Genomic DNA, 18,558 nt, shown 5'->3' with positions numbered 1-18,558 from the left:
TTATTCTTCAGATGTGTGTTCAGACACCTGTTCTCTCAATCTGAGCACATTGGAATTTATTGAATGAGTTTTGACTTTTACTCTTTCTGTAGTTAATAATTCTGAGAGTGCAATATCCCTAGAAAAAACACATGACTCATAAAGCCTTTCCTCAACTCACAGGAGTAGAAGGCTGTGGTGTTGCCAGAGAGTCTGATGCTTAAAGCAAATACAGCTGGCACTCAAGTGAAAAGAACGGACTGTAGCTACTCCTTGAATGCTTTTATTGATGACCCTGTGGAATTAGGTTTTCAAATAAAATTACATTCTTGAGACCTCACTTACTGATTATTTTAATTTCAAGTAATATGCTCTGAAAATCTGCTCTATCTGAAGAATTATGTCATAAAACTGAAACGCGACTGTCTTTTGATTCTGTTTATTAAAATCTTTGGCATTTGAAATATTTAAACTGTAAAGCCTTTTATACTCTGTAGTATATAATAGCTTAGTGTCAATTATTTTATCTAAGAACATTTGCTTCTAAGTTAAAGATTGGTGTATGGTAACATGCTTCACCTGGTAGCCACCTAGTTTCTAACTTTTTGCTTTTGAAATTATATATACAATTTTTGTTTCAAAGCATTTTTCTAAAACTCTTGGTATCTTTCTAATGTACATGGACTAGCTGGAAAGGAAATAGAATAACAGTTTGATTTTTAAAAACTCTAGCTTTGGGTAAGAATTGAAAATAACAGGTAATTGAAAGTCAGGTCTTTGCACATTATAATATTTATCATTTATCAATAGTCACGTCTATTACAAAGTGCTAGACAATAAAAAGGAATTAGATGATATCAGCACTGTCTTCCTCCATATGTTGTATGATCTATATGCAAATAAATTCTCAAGTGTCAGAAAAACGCTTTGCTCTGATCAGCCCTGCCGAGTCCCCTCATTGCCCAATCTAACTGCAAATTTATTTGAAGAAGTAAATATTTTTTTACTGGATCTCCTTAAAGTATCTGTTATAGTACTCTTTATGCAATGGCCACTCAGTTCCATTAGTTTCAGAAATAATTTAGGAACAAGTCAAGGAAACAGGTGGAGTAATGTGGAGTAGCCTTGTGGATGGTCTTGGTTACTCAGAAGCAAAGTTTGAAGAGCAAAAGAAGCATTGGTCAGATCAAAAGAAAGTGGAGTAAAAGTGATTCTGAAGAAATAATGCTGGAGACTTAATAAAACAAGCCATTTGAATTGGGGTAGAATGTCTTAGACATATAGAAAGTTTTGAAAGAAACATTGTTGAGTATGAGGTCTTTCTCAACTCCAAGGCAAAAGGTAATATGAATTTGCGAAGTAATTGGAAACCAACAAAACAATAACCCACAAGACAAGTAAATAACTAAAATAAGGCGGAGTAAGAAATACAAGTCTTAAAGGAGATAGAGAGAGAGATACTTGGGTCTGAAACCGTGAGTTAGTCATCCTTGAAGTCTTCCTCAGTGTCTAATCATTCTTAGGTCCTCCGTAAATAGTTTAACCACTAAATACTCTGACCTAATGAGTCTGGGAAGGGGCAAGCGAGAGATGGTTAGGAAGGGAAGAGAAGACAGGATACCCTTAGGGCAGTGCTGACATTGAAGATAGGTAACATTTTGAAAGGTATTTACCATACTATGTTAAGAGAAAGAAAGGATTTTTTTTTTTTTTTTTTGGTGTGGGAATAATTTTTATTCTGTAGAAACTCCAAGGAGCTCAGAGAAAAATATAGACGTTTTAGCTTAGAAATAATCATAAAAGAAACTCTTCTATGAGTTTTAAGAATGAAAACCAGCTAACATCTGGAAAGCAGTTAGAACTTGAGATGAGAATGTGAAGAAATAATTGGATGTCACAGATTGTTTTTGTTTTTCCTTGGGGTGGTCAGGCTTGGGGGTGAAATGAAGTAATATCTTTGCTCTATTGAGTTTTAGATGGTGTAAAACTAGTTTGCACTATGCAACATTATTAATGGCCTGTGGAGAAAGGCAAACAGTCCAAGCAGCTAATCCAATGGGGGTCGTGGAGCTGATAAAATTTCTCTGCTTATAAAGGAGGCTTGTCCTTTATTGAACATCTGCTGACCTACTGTGTGCAAGGTATTTGTGGTAGATATTGAAGGAAATACAAAGAATTATAAGACAAAATCTTGGGTATTAAGAAGCAGACAGTTAGAAGAACATACCTCTTTCACGTACATGAAATGATTTGCGAGATGCAATGTAATTCTGCCAAGATAAACTTAACAAAAAGGGTGAAGGTTGTTGAGAGACTACAATTAAGGGCAATTTCTTAGGAAGGGTGAAATTTAGATCAAATCGTTATCTTTGGATAGATGGAGGGAAGAAGAGTGAGTATTTCAGATCAGAGAAGAGAGTAAAGGTAGAAAATTGGAAGTGAACATGGCATTGGGTGTGGGGCCAGGGAGAAGCGCAATAGTCCAGGTGACGTGAGAGGCAGCTCAGCTGGCAGCTGCCCTGGAGACCCAGGTTTTGCTTTCCTTCTCCCGGGCCTCCTTGGCCTGCAGCCTGACAGTGCCTTAACCCAGAGCCCAGTCTTATCTGGATTACTGCAATATTCTCCCGATGGGTCTCTCTGCTTCCAGTCTTAACCCTTCTAATCTCTCCTCCACAATGCCTCCAGAGTTATCTTTCTAAAATCCAAATTTGCTAATGTCTGATATCTGCTTAGACTCATCCAGTGACTGCTCATAGCATTTGAGAAAATGTTCAGACTCCTGAGTTTGACACATGGGGTTTTCCCTTGCCATCCTCAGTCTTCAGCGTTATCACTCACTATTTCCTGTATGATTGGCTGGCTTGTTCCAACCCTAAAAAATACACTAGTTTTTTTGTTTTGTTTTGTTTTGTTTTTGTTCGTTTTTTGTTGTTGTTGTTTTTTTTTTAATCTTTAGGGTCCTTCATATCTGTCTTATACATATGTTTCTTCTGCACTCCTCTTCCCTTTTTAAAAATCTACTTCTATTTTTTAATCTAAATTTGTCTAAACTTGACTTTGTTCTAGACACTGGATTTGAGAAGACTCAGTCTAGGGTGCATTTCGGGAGTGGTAGAACATTTGCTTATATTCATACCATAGTGGTTGAGGATCTGGGCTTTGGACCAGTTTTCCTGGGCACAAATCCCAGTTATTCCACTTTTAACTGGGGAACTGTCAAAGATGAACAAAGTCAGACATTAGTTAAAATGGTAAGGACAGATTTTATATCAGTGGCAACTATTGCGCTAGGGAGGAGTCCAGCGTGAACTAAACTCAACTTTGATTTGTACAGAGGTGACCAAGCATTTTAAAGGGAGAATAAAGGAATAGGGAGAAGGGTGAGTGGAGGCTCAGGAGACTCAGGAGTGAAAAACTGCAAAGGGTTCATTAGTGTAAATGAGATTAGGCCAGCTGTGTCTGCTAACTGGCAGTTATAAGTTAGGAGTCTGTCCTCTGCCAGAGACTAGGAAAGAGGCCCCATCCTCAGGTGAAGGCTGAAACAGTAAGTTTTTTTGGCAGCCTTGAGTTTCCTTAGGCAGTAATTTAAAGAGTGGTAGGATTATCTTTGGGATGCAGCCTTTAGCTGGTAGAAACTATGTTAATGTTTGCTCAAGTCTTTACAGGCCAAGACTAAGGCCTAGTTGAGAAGAGGGCTCAGAGGAGCCTGGCTAGAGCTTGATCAAGGAGAGAATCTTTGTTAGAATTTAGGAATAGCATTTTACCTGTGTGCCTTAGTTTTCTCATCTATAAAATGGGTATAATAAGAACTCCTATCTCTACATTTTTTTTGTGAGTTTTAAATATATTTATGTAAAATGCTTTGGAGGAGTTCCTGGCACTCAAAATGTTAGCTCTTTATCATTATTGTTGTTATAGTTGAGCAATACTCTGGTTTTGAAGGTTGCTTTCATTGCATAGGTGGTCTTCATTATTCTTGGATTTGCGTGTATTTGCGAACTCACCTACTTGCTAACATTTATTTGGAGCCCCCAAATCATATTCATATGGTGCTTTCATGGCCAATCACCAACATGCTCCAAGTGGCAAGAAATTTGAGTTGCTTGACATGGACTTTCCCAGCTGATGTTGAATGAGGTGAAGCTCTGCTTTCTTCTTTCAGCTCTCATTCTGTAAATAGGAGTGTTTTCGTGGCTGTTTTTTCACGTTTTTGTGCTTTTTCTTGTTGGTTTTACTGTTCGAAATTGCCTCCAAGCATAGAGCTGCCATGTTGTCTAATGTTCCTACGTGCAAGAAGGCTGTGATGTGCCTTGTGGCAAAAACACATGTCAGATAAGCTTTGTTCAGGCTTCAGTGATGCTGCTGTTGGCCATAGTAAATCAGCAATATATATTAAATAAAGTGTCTTTCAGCAGGAACACACATTTAAAAAAGGTAATGCATTGATTGGTTGACAAAAATGTGACCAGGGGCTTGCAGGAATCTAAACCTGTTTTTTTTCTAGAAGCAATATTCAGTATTCACTAATTTGATGTTCACAAAGACTTTATAGGACAAAACTACTGTGAATAACAAGAATTGACTGTATCTTTTTAAATTCTCACAATAAGGCTGGGTGTGGTAGCTCATGCATGAAATTCTAGCACTTTGGGAGGCTGAGGTGGGAGGATCACTTGAGCCCAGGAGTCTGAGACTAGCATTGGCAACACAGGGAGACCCTGTCTCTACCAATAATAATAATAAAAATAGCTGGCCATGGTGGCGTGAGCTACTTGGGAGGCTGAGACAAGAGGATCACCTGAGCCCAGGAGGTCAAGGCTGCAGTGAGCTACGATTGTGCCACTGCACTCCAGCTGGTACAACAGAATGAGACCCTGTCTTGAAAAAACCAAAACAAGACAAAAACCCAACATTCTCACAATATCCCTTTGCAGTAGGCAGAGTGAGTGATGGAGTCTCCACATTTTATGGACTATTCAAGGTCTTATGAGCCTAATAGAGGATTTAAAACGTTTTATGCTCAGTAGTCGGGAGCCATGAGTTTTTGAGGAATGAGCAAGGCAGTTTAAGGAACAATTACCTGGCAAGGGAATGTAGAATGATAGGAAGAGGGAGAGTGGAGCCAGTTAGGACCAGCTGTTAAACTCTCAAAGTAATTCCATTACTTCTCAGCTAAGGTGCTGATGTGATACAGGAAAAGTGGCAACCAAGAATTGAAATGATGGGTTTGGTAACCATGTCTAGGGTATAAATTAGGCTGTGTGGTTTGCAGACTTCAGTATCAACTGGGAGCTGGTTAGATATGCAGATTCTCAGGCCCTACCCAGACCTACTGAACTGGAAAGTGTGGAGGTGGGGCCCAGCAATCTGTGTGTGTTTTTTGGTTTGTTTCTTTTTGTTTTGATACAGAGTTTTGCTCTTGTTGCCCAGGCTGGAGTGCAATGGCATGATCTCGGCTCACTGCAACCTCCGCCTCCCAGGTTCAAGCAGTTCTCCTTCCTCAGCCTCCCTAGTAGCTGGGATTACAGGCACCTGCCACCATGCCCAGCTAAGTTTTTGTATTTTTAGTAGAGACAATATTTTGCTATGTTGGCCAGGCTGGTCTCAAACTCCTGACCTCAGGCGAACCACCAGCCTCGACCTCCCAAATAATCTGTGTTTTAACAAGCCCTCTAGGTGATTCTGGTGCACATTGAGTTTAAGAGACAATCAATTAGAGAAATGATCGAAAGATGTTCCCAAGCCTAGGTAAACTACAGGACAGGCAAAGGAATATTTTGTTGGAAGATAAGATGCTTGATATTATGAAACATACATTTGGTCTTAATTGCCATCTCCTGGCATACAACTCCTAAAATCCTTGGAATCTTCGAAGAGGTTAAGTGTCTTTTTATATGCTACTGTTTGTTGTCTGGTAACTTCAGGATGGGGCTGGTCCACAGAAAGACCAAAGCATAGTAATAGGGTTGGGACTTTCTGCCCCACCCCCCAGCCTCGGGAACTGGGAGGGGCTGAAGGTTAAGTTGGTCACCAGTGCCCAGTGATGTAGTTAATCGCACCTACATCATGAAACCTCCATTAAAACCCCCAAAATTGATGGGATTTGGAGAGCTTCCAGATAGCTGATGAACACATGGTTTTCCCGGAGGGTGGTGCTCCCCTTTTCCCAAGCCTCTCCCCATCCATCTCTTCATCTGCATCCTTTGTAACATCCCTTCTAGTAAGTCAGCAAAAGTTATGTGTTTCCCTGAGTTCTGTGGGCTGGTCTAACACATTGAACCTGCGGAGGGGGTGGAGGGATCCTGGAATTATAGCCAGTTGGTCAGAAGTTCCAGAGGCCTGGACCTGTGGCTTGCATATGAAGTGGGGGCAGTTTTGAGGACTGAGCCCTCAACCTGTGGGACCTGATGCTACCTCCAGGTAGGTAGTGTTAGAATTGATTTGAATTAGAGGACACTCATCTGGTGTCTATAATAGAATTGATTGCTTGCTGGAGGGACGAAATCTTTGCACATTTTGATGATAGAGGTCACAGAAGTCCTCTGTTTTCATTGTTGAGTGAGAGAATAGGGAAAGCATTGTGGTTAGGTTTTTTCCTGTACCCTCAGATGCACTTTAAGGAACAGGGTAGCGTAATCAAATAGCAGTATTAGCTAAGCAGTCACAATATGGAAGTGAAGTATTGATGAGAGAGAAAAACTTGCAGTAATCACTATCAAAATGAGAGATTGAAGATATAAAAATTGATGAACTCTCCCAGTATATAGAGAGGGGATAGTAGGCTAAGTACAAAGTCTCTACTCCACCCCTCAAAAATTCCCAGGGAGGAAACAGAGAAAGAAATGAGGAGGAGCAGTGTAAAACTATAGAAGCCAGAAGAAAAGAGTTCTAAGGGGGAAGGAATGATTAATAGTCTTAGATTCTTTATAAAGGACAGGGTTAAATCTATAGTATTTGGCAATAAGGAAACCACGAGCAGTGCTGAGAGTAATTCCATTAGAGTGGCAGGGCCAAAAGGCAGCTCTGCCACCCCGGGTAATAGTCCAAATCCACTCCATTTGATTTTCTCCAGGCTTTATTCTTTAGGAAGATTTTTCTTTTTCTTTTTCTTTTCTTTCTTTTTTTTTTTTTTTTGAAGACGGAGTCTCACTCTGTTGCCCAGGCTGGAGTGCAGTGGCATGATCTTGGCTCACTGCAACCTCTACCTCCCAGATTCAAGCAATTCTGCCTCAGCCTCCAGAGTAGCTGGGATTACAGGTATGCACCACCACGCCTGGCTAATTTTTGTATTATTAGTAGAGACAGGGTTTCACCATGTTGGCCAGGCTGGTCTCAAACTCCTGACCTCAGGTGATCCGCCCACCTCAGCCTCCCAAAGTGCTGGGATTATAGGCGTGAGCCACTGTGCCTGGCCAGGAAGATTTTTCTTAAAAAAACAAACACCAAAAAAAAGATATTTGAGAACAGTTGGGTGTTAATGCAAGGGAGGCGATTAGGAGGTGAAAAACCGAGCTGCACTTTCCATCCATAGATCATTCAAGGAAAGTGAAGCTGGAATAAAATAGTGCTTTCCTTCCTTGCATTACTTGAGACAATTAAGGGATAGATTGCTTTAAAGTATGGTCCAGTACCTCCTGCAACTCTAGCTCAAATAAGTAGAAAGAAACTTCTCAATATGTCAGCAGGAACCAAAAAGGCTGGTTCTTTTTGCTGTTTATCTCCCTTTTTTCCCTAAATGTTTATTGCTTCCACTGTGTTTGTTCACTAAAGATCATTACTTTAACCTTCCCATCGTATCAGCTCCCATTCTAAAGAGATGTTAAAAGTAATACAGCCAAGTATGATTTCTAACGTACGCCTCTTCCTTCCATATCACATTTCTCATTTATCCGTGAAGGAATGGAAAGAGATTTGCCATGTCCATTCCAGTTCAGAAATATTATAATTTCCATAATTCATCATGTATTTTATACTAAGGATTCTAGAGATGCCATCTCAGCTCCTTGTGTGAGGCTCTTTCCTATAATATGTTCTATTTTAAAAAGCCCTAGGCAAGTTATTTACCATTTACCATCTGTTCTAATATTCTTTCTTGAAATTGCCCTTTCAAACTTAAAATTGCTTGTATTTTAGTTTTGTGCAAAATTATATCTATATAACACCTCGATCTCTTTCCCTATGGGATCATGTGTAGCAGATGTTAACATATTATGAACTGGAATGCCATTGGTTGTTCCAAAACTAGGATGTTTCTTAATTTAGAACATGACAGCCTGGCGCGGTGGCTCACACCTGTAATCCCAGCACTTTGGGAGGCCGAGGTGGGCGTATCACGATGTCAGGAGTTTGAGACCAGCCTGGCCAACATAGTAAAACCCCATCTCTACTAAAAATACAAAAATTAGCCCAGCATGGTGGCTTGTGCCTGTAGTCCCAGTTACTCGGGAGGCTGATGAGGGAGAATCGCTTGAACCCAGGAGGCAGAGGTTGCAATGAGCCGAGACCGTGCCATTGGACTCCAGCCTGGGTGACAGAGGGAGACTCCGTCTCAAAAAACAAACAAACAAAAAACAATATGACAAATAGAGAATTTATATGCTTCTGTGAAGAACAGAATTCCTATTTTACAGATGTCTAGAGGTATCCTAACCTGCTAGTAATGTTGCTTTAGAATTTAGCAGAATTTGAAAAATCTAAATATGGTAGAAAATTAATTATATATCTCATGTTAAAATTTATAAAATAAATTATTACAGCGTTAACTTACCAATAAGCAGCTTTTAAATTCTAGGCTTTAAAAGTATCCTGCTTACATAATAAACATAATAAAGTTTCAAAGATGAGCAAATTAACTTTTCAGCAAAAGCTTTACTTGAGTGTATCTTGGCTTCTTTTTTGACAGTTGTAACCTTAATGTTACAGTAATGTTTTCTTTTTCTGGGAATCAGATAATCTTCTGTTTGGAAAAATATTTTTGGTGAACATTTTATTTTTTAATGGAAACTTGTATTATGTGATACGCAAGTGTTCAAACAATTTATAAGAGCTAACCATCACCACCCACATTTAAGATTATACAGGAATGGAGGAATTTTGGCTGACTTACTGTATATAATTATTGAGCCAACGTAGATGGCAGACTCTACCACTTATGATTTAGGGTTTTGAAACAGTATTTTAAAGTACAAATAATCTCAAAATTGGTAATCTATAAAGCATATTAATTATTGTATTGACGAACTAAAAATAGATTTAACCTTCCTCCATTTATAAGGAGGCATCCATTATATAGGTTCTGTACAAAATTGCCAAGCTTACTTTTCTCTTTTTCTTTTTTTACAACAAAATGTATTTAAATTTTTTGATAGGAAAAGCCATTAGCTTTCGGTAAACTGTTGCACAATCACTGGAAATGCTGAGTGAGAGTCTTTCTGAAAACTGTAGAAGGCTAAAGATAATGAAAAGTGCATCTCTTCATTGTCAAGTCCTTTGAGAATCTGATAGGCTCTATCTAGCTGCACCCTGAAGAGACAAGATTAAGTTCCAGGCGCTGGACACAGAGGAACAGGCTCCTAACTGGAGGGCTTTCCACGGACAACAGAGCGCCTGGCAGTTTCTTCGAGATTAAATCTAGGCTGTGTGGGAGGGTGGGCCCCCCAGAGCTTCATTCCACTTTGTGTGGGTCCTGAGAGTAGGGTGTTTGCTTAAATGGCAAGAAAATGGCCCTTTTTCCTGATAATTACTAATATCTGCCATGTAAATTTCTTTATAAATCCCTGAAAGAAAACAACCTATATTAGAAATCAGCTCTTACTTCTGACAAGAAATGGAGCTTTCTCTAGAGCGCTTTACAGGAAATATCTCAGCTGACTTTCTGAACTGGTACTCTCTGAGAGCCAGCCGGCCCTTGACTGATAGCCCTGGATAAGGAAGGCCAGATAAGATTCTTTGAAGACTCTCAGCTAAATTCAGAGCCCCAAATCCTACATACATTTGGCTACTCTGTAGTAGTGGATTGGTGGCCTTATTTTACAGGCTAGTCAGTTAAGGTTTGAGATGCGCTTAGTTGCTCTGCTTGTGTGGAATAGAAAAGGGGGATTGTAACATTAATACAGGGCCGGTCGGGATTTTAGGGTGCAGGTAAGGATAGGTCATAGGGAGAATGAAGATTCTAGCAGGTTGGTTTTTTGTTCTCTCTACAGTGGGAATAATGTAAGAAGCAGATAGTTTGTTGCCCCCAACTCTTTTTCCATGTTCTCTTCTATCAAAATGATCTGTACAAAAAGGTTCTGTTTATAAAAATTTTAGTCTTTCATCTTTGCAGCCTGTTATCATCTTTATGAATTTTTTGACTCTTCCACCTTCCTGGCACCACAAGGCTAGCATTGCTATATTTATTAAAGATTCAGATTTGGAATTTTGTCCTCTTATCACTACTTCCTCTGCCATTTGTTAGCTCTGGTTCTTATTGTATCTTACATTTGAAAACCTTTGAAGCTTATGGGGCATATCAATTCTTTATTTTCTCAACTTTTTATTATCTAAGTACCCTCAATTATCAAGTTGTTTAAAAAATAAAATACATAACAGAACAATACACACTAATAAATTGATCATTTATAAAAGCAGATCCAACCCCAAATCCCTCTCCTTTTAACACAGACCATCTGTTATTATCCACCATCCTTTAGTTTGGCAGGGTCAGTTTATCAATGATTTTTGGATGTTTTAAACCACATGATACAAATGCAGCATAAAGTGAACTTGTTAATCATGCAGAAGTTGGAGGGTTTCTTGAAGTCAGAGAAGTTGATGGTGGAGAACTTGAATTGCATGAACTGTAATTGATTTGTGAACACCTCGTGGAGTTAGCTAATACAGTAAGAATGATGATGTGACAGATGTATTTAAAAAATGAATTTGCATATTAGGATTGTCAGAGGCCTTTGGGGAAATTAATGAGGTTCTCAAATACTACAAAAAAGGACCATCTTTTCATAAAAGGTGATATGATGTCATATATCATGGCACCATATATTTTTGTTAAAAATTAGCACTGAAAATAATTTTAATTTTAAGAATTTGTGCATCTTTCCATTATGATAAAAATTGTTTTGAATTAAAATGATGCCCTTGCTTAATTTTTAATTTCTTTTTTGTGGAAAAAAGTGAATCTTTTTTTCATAATTTATTCTGAAGTATTGGTACCTGGGTATATCAGCCAGACCTTTTGCAGGAACTGGAAACTATGCTAGGTGCATGAAACAGAAGTGTTTACTGTAAAATCAGGTGTTTTATAGGAAGTTTGGAAGGTTTGAAGCATCTGTGTCTAAGGTGACACTTTTCAAAGAAATCAAATACAACTGGATTATCAGGGGAGTTAAAACTTTTGAGGCCACCACTGCAATTTGTAGAGTGGACATTTGAATGTTGTTGTAGAGAAGCTTTGTTTTCAGAACTTAACTGCTAACAGAGCAGTCCAGACACGGGAATATGATCCTTACCTCATTCGACTTTCTAAATCTTTGTGTGGCTGCATCTAATTGGATGAATCTAGCTGCAAGGGAGTCTGCAAATGTAGTTTTTCTTCATATTTCTGTAAACGGGAAGGGAAGGATGGAGATTGCAAGAGCCAATCCAAGGTAACCAAAAGAAAATTTAAGTGGATTCTACTTAAGAGATCTTTTTCTGGTACTGGGTATCATGTGTAATGATGCAGTTACATTTTTGACTGGCTATGTAAATTAGAAAGGTTAAAAAAAAATCCCAGGAATCTTCAGTCACTAGTATTATGACCTCTGTTACCACTAACTTGGGTGCCATGTGGAACTAGCTGGCCTGTGATGTGGGGCAGAAATCCATGTAGAAAGAGGTGTAATAATTGTTACTATGCTAGGCCATTATTAGGATCATTTTCTTTTTATTACTATTGTTGTTTTTTATATTTTTAGAGGCAGAGTCTCACTCTGTCTCCCAGGCTGGACTCCTGGGCTCAAGTGCTCCTCCAGTCTCAGCCTCCCAAGTAGCTAGGACTACAGGCACACACCACCACACCTGGCTATTTATTTTCCATTTTTGTTGAGATGAAGTCTTGTTATGTTGCCCATGCTGGTCTCGAACTCCTGGTTTCAAGTGATCCTCCCACTTCAGCCTTGGAAAGTGCTGGGATTATAGGCATGACCACTGTGCCTCATCAGAATCACTTTTTCCTCTGTGTGTGTCTGTGTTTATATAATAATATCCTTTAATTTTATGCTATTTTCATTATATTCAAATTTATGATGAAACAGAGCTGGCATAGGCAATAACATTTACAAATTGAGTTTTGGAAAACTCCTCCAGAATCTACTTCTTACATGCTATTTATCAACTAACCTTTTTATATAATCATCGTTCATGAAAAAAGAAAACCCTAGTTATGTACCAGCATAACTCAAGAAATACCTTTTAATGATTAAAGGTCACCTTTAAGAGTATGCTGGAAAAACGAAAATGATCTGTGCATTTTACTAATCCAGTCAGAAATACTGACTAATTGTACTCCTTATTAAGATAAATTTGGGTGCTGGTTTTTTGGCTTCTGGTTTCTTCTTGTACTTACTATCATCATACAATTGGAGAGTGGAATTATGTATAGTGGCCATACAGGATGTTAAAAATGGTTATGTTCCATCGTGAAAGACAGTGTGGTGATTCCCAGACCTAGAACCAGAAATAGCATTTGACCCAGCAACCCCATTACTGGATATGTACCCAAAGGAGTATACATCATTCTGTTACAAAGATACATTCACACATATGTTCATTGCAGCACTAGTCATAATAGCAAAGACGTGGAGTCAACCCAATTGCCCATCAGTGATAAACTGGATAAGGAAAATGTGGATATATATACCATGGAATACTATGCAGACACAAAAAGGAATGAGATCATGTCCTTTGCAGGGACATGGATGGAGCTGGAGGCCGTTATCCTCAGCAAACTAACACAGGAACAGAAAATCAAACACCACATGTTCTCACTTATAAGTGGAAGCTGAACAGTGAGAACACATAGACACAGGTGGGGAACAAGGCACACTGGGGCCTGTTAGGAGGAGTATGGGGAGGGAGAGCTTCAGGATAAGCAGCTAATGCATGCTGGGCATAATACCTAGGTGATGGGTTGATGGGTGCAGCAAACCACCATGGCCCACGTTGACCTATGGAACAAACCTGCATATCCTGCACATGTATCCCAGGACTTAAAATAAAATTAAATAATAAAAAAAGATTATTTTTTTTTCCACTATGGGCTACTTAAAAACTACATGGCAATATAGTTTTTCCCAAACTGTGCATTACAAATACTTTAGTCTTTTGTGTAGATGTTGGTGAAAAATAATGAGCTTTTAAGGGGAGAGTGTGTATGTGCGTGTATATATGCCTGAATAACATATAAATTCTCAAAAATCTTGCCTATTAAAGTATGTTACATTCCTTTATTAGTTGAAAAGTCAATTATTTTTCAGTTTCCTTTCATAGTAAGGGCTACTTCTTTTTTTTAACAATAGAAAATTAAGGAAATCAACCCTTTGTAGGGGTTGTGTTTCTAAATTACTGGTTGTCTTCAGCTGTCAGCAAACATCATGATTGACCTTCAGCAAGTTAACTGTTGTAGCAAAAGATATAGTTTCCAAGGAAGAAGTAACAGAGGTTAGGATTAAGACTACTAAATTTAGCAGGGTGCAGTGGTGTGTGCCTATAGTCCTAGCTACTTGGGTTGCTGAGCTGGGAGGGTGGCTTAAGCCCAGGAGTTCGAGGCCAGCCTGGGCAATGTAGCAAGACTCTGTTGTGGAAAAAAGGAAGGACTATTAAGTTTACATTTCTAGACCATGTGCGGTGGCTCACACCTGTAATCCCAGCACTTTGGGAGGCCGAGGTGGGTGGATCACCTGAGGTCAGGAGTTTGAGGCCAGCCTGGCCAACGTGCTGAAACCCTGTCTTTACTAAAAATACAAAAATTAGCCGGGCATGGTGGCACATCCCTGTAGCCCCAGCTACTCAGGAGGCTGAGGCAGGAGAATTGCATGAACCCGCGAGGCAGAGGTTGCAGTGAGCTCAGATCACGCTATTGCACTCCAGCCTGGGCGACAAGAGCGAAACTCCGTCGCAAAAAAAAAAGTTCACATTTCCTTCATAGAGATGGGGGGAAAAATGTGCCCTAAAGATTTTTATCACATCTATCATAGCACCCAAAAATGCCTCATTTGTAGTAAATACCCTTTCTGTCTTGTCCATCTGCATTTTTTCCACTGCAAATGGGTTGGATGTCTGTTCATATTTAATAAAGAAGATGTTTGCTTTTCACTTTGTGGAGATATTTCTTGGATCCAGAGTTTAACCTTAGCAAGCAGGGTAAGAGTTTAGTTTTATACTTAATATTATCTTTATATTACCTGTTAATTATTCTTCCACAATATGTAAAAATCAAGTCTGGAGTATAAGTGTCAGCCTCCCAGGTGGGTAAGAAGCGTGTGCATGTGGACCTATGGCTGTTTACTGTGGCCTATGGGGATCATCTGGAACACTCTGTAGTGTTGCAGGAAACCCTGGAACACTGAAGAAATAGTTCTCAACACAAGAAGTCTCTCATCCTCTCTTTCCCTTTTATTCCAGGCTTGATTGAGCAAATCCACATCTTTATGAGCAGTAATTAAAGTATGATTGACACTGCAGTTTCCACAAGACTGGGGGGGTTGTCTTCCTATGTTTGTTTGTCTTCCTTTCTCTCCATCAATTCCTTCTTTCTCTCTTTTCATCTGTTATTCATATTAAATTTACCCTTAGGAAGGCAATGCCCTTTCCTTTTTTTTTTTTTTTTTTTTTTTGAGATGGAGTCTCGCTCTGTCGCCCAGGCTGGAGTGCAGTGGCGCAATCTCAGCTCACTGCAAGCTCTGCCTCCCAGGTTCACGCCATTCTCCTGCCTCAGCCTCCCAAGTAGCTAGGACTACAGGCGCCTGCCACCACGCCCGGCTAATTTTTTGTATTTTTAGTAGAGACGGGGTTTCACTGTGTTAGCCAGGATTGCCTCGATCTCCTGACCTCGTGATCCGCCTGCCTCGGCCTCCCAAAGTGCTGGGATTACAGGCATGAGCCACCACGCCCAGCCAATGCCCTTCTTTCTACTCAAAACTTTTTTTTTTTCTTGAAGGGTTCCTGGTTGATTGTGAGTTTTAGGAAAGGAATACACCACTTATATGTCAGAGTGCCCCATATGTTGGCCAGTTGTTATCAGCCATCTTTTTTTTTTTTTTTTTTTTTTTTGAGACAGTGTCTCACTCTGTTTCCCAGGCGGGAGTGCAGTGCAGTGGCCTGTGATCATAGATTGCTGCAACCTCAAACTCCAGGGCTCAAGCTGTCCTTCCGCCTCAGCCTCCCAAGTAGCTGGGACTACAGGCATGTGCCACCGTGCTCAGCTAATTTTTTTAATTTTTAGGAGAGATGCAGTCTTGCTATGTTGCTCAGGCTGGTCTTGAACTCCTGATCTCAAGTGATCCTCCCACCTCAGCCTCCCAAAGTGCTGGGATTACAGGTGTGAACCACCATGTCTGGCCATCAGCCGTCTTTATAAATTGTGGAGAACTGTCAGTTATCACTTTCTGAAATACCCTAGGTAAAATATTAAAGTTCTAGTAAACGTGATATAAGCGGTATGGCACATGCTCATAATGCATTTGTCTTGCCCATATGGATATCAAAAATATTTTATATATTATTATTGAACACTCATTCAGTGATCACTTTTAAAAAGCAGTGACTACCTTTAAAATTCAGGATTACCTTTAAAGTGTTTTCAGGGAACATCCTAAAAACCAATGTTCCTAGGCTGGAAAGAAGGCTATCTTAGAAATAAACTGGTTTATCACTCAGAGCTTTCTTCCCTATTCTCAGTGGTCTATTTGTCCTCAATGGTATCATTTGAAAATGAGACAGATGTGGACTTAGGATTCTATGGTAAGTCACGTGTGTTAACCACTTTGAAATCTCAGGGTGCAAGCCAGGGGACACATAGAAATATTAATACCATCTTTCTGTCAAGGAGTCTTTCTGGAAGTATGACAACAAACAGATATAATTTTGCTTAATTTTTTGCTATTTGCATTTTTCCTTATTTCATTACTAACTATGTCTGTCCTTGTCGCCCTTCAGGAAGTTGTTGACATGAAGTCTGAGGGACAGGCCACTGTAATTCAGCAGCTGGAACAGACTATTGAGGATCTGAGAACCAAAATAGCTGAACTAGAGAGGCAGTATCCTGCCCTGGACACAGAGGTGGCCAGTGGTCGTCAAGGGCTTGAGAATGGAGTGACAGCCTCAGGCGATGTCTGTCTCGAAGCTCTCAGGTTAGAAGAAAAGGAAGTACGGCACCATAGGATTTTAGAGGCGAAATCGATACAGACTTCCCCCACGGAAGAGGGTGGGGTGCTGACACTGCCTCCTGTGGATGGGCTGCCAGGGCGTCCTCCATGCCCCCCTGGGGCTGAAAGTGGACCTCAGACAAAGTTCTGTTCAGAGATTTCTTTGATTGTGTCTCCAAGGCGAATATCAGTCCAGCTCGACAGCCATCAGCCCACACAGAGCATCTCACAGCCTCCACCACCTCCATCCCTTCTGTGGTCTGCTGGTCAAGGACAGCCTGGGTCACAGCTGCCCCATTCTATTTCTACCGAGTTTCAAACCAGCCACGAACACTCTGTTTCCTCTGCCTTTAAAAACAGCTGTAACATCCCATCTCCACCACCTCTGCCTTGCACAGAGTCCTCCAGCTCCATGCCTGGCCTGGGCATGGTGCCTCCCCCACCTCCCCCTCTCCCTGGCATGACAGTGCCTACTCTGCCCAGTACAGCCATTCCCCAACCTCCTCCTCTGCAGGGTACAGAAATGCTGCCACCCCCTCCCCCTCCTCTTCCCAGAGCTGGCATACCTCCTCCGCCGCCTCTACCCGGAGCGGGCATACCCCCTCCGCCCCCTCTACCCGGAGCGGGCATACCTCCTCCGCCCCCTCTACCCGGAGCGGGCATACCCCCTCCGCCCCCTCTTCCCGGAGCAGGAATACCCCCTCCGCCCCCTCTACCCGGAGCGGGCATACCCCCTCCGCCCCCTCTACCCGGAGCGGGCATACCCCCTCCTCCCCCTCTACCCGGAGCAGGAATACCCCCTCCGCCCCCTCTTCCCGGAGCGGGCATACCCCCTCCGCCCCCTCTACCCGGAGCGGGCATACCTCCTCCGCCCCCTCTACCCGGAGCAGGAATACCCCCTCCGCCCCCTCTTCCCGGAGCGGGCATACCCCCTCCTCCCCCTCTTCCCGGAGCGGGAATACCCCCTCCGCCCCCTCTACCCGGAGCGGGAATACCCCCTCCGCCCCCTCTTCCCGGAGCGGGCATACCCCCTCCGCCCCCTCTACCCGGAGCGGGAATACCCCCTCCGCCCCCACTTCCCGGAGCGGGAATACCCCCTCCTCCCCCTCTTCCCGGAGCGGGAATACCCCCTCCTCCCCCTCTTCCCGGAGCGGGCATACCCCCTCCTCCCCCTCTACCCGGAGCAGGAATACCCCCTCCTCCCCCTCTACCCGGAGCGGGCGTACCCCCTCCACCCCCACTTCCCGGAGCGGGCGTACCCCCTCCTCCCCCTCTTCCCGGAGCGGGCATACCCCCTCCACCCCCTCTACCCGGAGCAGGAATACCCCCTCCTCCCCCTCTTCCCGGAGCGGGCATACCCCCTCCGCCCCCTCTACCTGGAGTGGGAATACCTCCTCCGCCCCCTCTACCTGGTGCTGGGATTCCCCCACCTCCTCCCTTGCCAGGTGTGGGGATTCCACCTGCTCCAGCTCCCCCACTCCCTCTACCTGGGACAGGAATCCCACCGCCCCCTCTGCTTCCTGCATCAGGCCCTCCACTCCTCCCACAAGTTGGGAGTAGCACTTTAGCAACCCCACAGGTGTGTGGATTTCTTCCTCCTCCATTGCCAAGTGGCTTGTTTGGATTAGGGATGAATCAGGACAAAGGGAGTAGGAAGCAGCCCATAGAGCCTTGTCGACCAATGAAGCCTCTTTACTGGACCAGGATTCAACTACATAGTAAAAGGTAACATGAAAGTGAGCTCGTCTTTGCACAGTGTGTGTCAGTATTAGGGAAGTGTTTACCTTCAAACTCGGGAAAATTGCCGTTGAATGTATTTTTAAGCACAACTCTAAAACTCGTCTAGATTTTTACATCAATATATAGTGCAGCAGTTTGCTATTTAAAGCTTTAGGCTTTTCTCCAGAAGTACCAAAGTTGTAAAATAAATATATGTATCAATGTATAAGATGTAGGTAGGTATACCCATCTATGTAGTTATTGATATATCTCTTAAAGATTGAAGGAGATATTTTTCTTAAAATACATGCTCTGTTATCTAGTTGTAAGACTGCTACTTATGCCTAAATTCCAGTGAAAGTATGCTTATATGCCCTTTGGAAAATGAATGAGGGCAGGTAAGCAGAGACATTTGTAGCGAAATTATTTTCCATGTAAGAATCTACTCTTTGCTTTTACT

At 41.7% G+C, this 18,558-nt stretch overlaps 1 protein-coding gene across 7 annotated transcripts in view; it reads left to right on the top strand.

Moving 5' to 3' along the window:
• FMN2 (formin 2) overlaps positions 1-18,558 on the top strand; it is a 391,989-nt gene that overhangs the window by 101,563 nt on the left and 271,868 nt on the right. For 4 of the 7 annotated variants that reach the window (XR_010109223.1, XM_055098048.2, XM_034949691.3 and 1 more), the window contains exon 5: positions 16,171-18,104. The exons of the other annotated variants lie outside the window; for them this stretch is intronic. Coding sequence is in view for 3 of the 4 variants with exons in the window: in XM_055098048.2 (XP_054954023.2) it covers positions 16,171-18,104 (1,934 nt within the window). In the remaining variant the exon portion in view is untranslated. The remainder of the gene's footprint in view (positions 1-16,170; positions 18,105-18,558) is intronic. 7 annotated transcript variants of the gene reach the window in all.

The sequence above is a fragment of the Pan paniscus genome, chromosome 1, assembly GCF_029289425.2.
Source record: "Pan paniscus chromosome 1, NHGRI_mPanPan1-v2.0_pri, whole genome shotgun sequence".
NCBI classification, from domain to species: Eukaryota; Metazoa; Chordata; class Mammalia; order Primates; family Hominidae; genus Pan; species Pan paniscus.
This window is presented reverse-complemented; position numbering and strand designations above follow the sequence as displayed.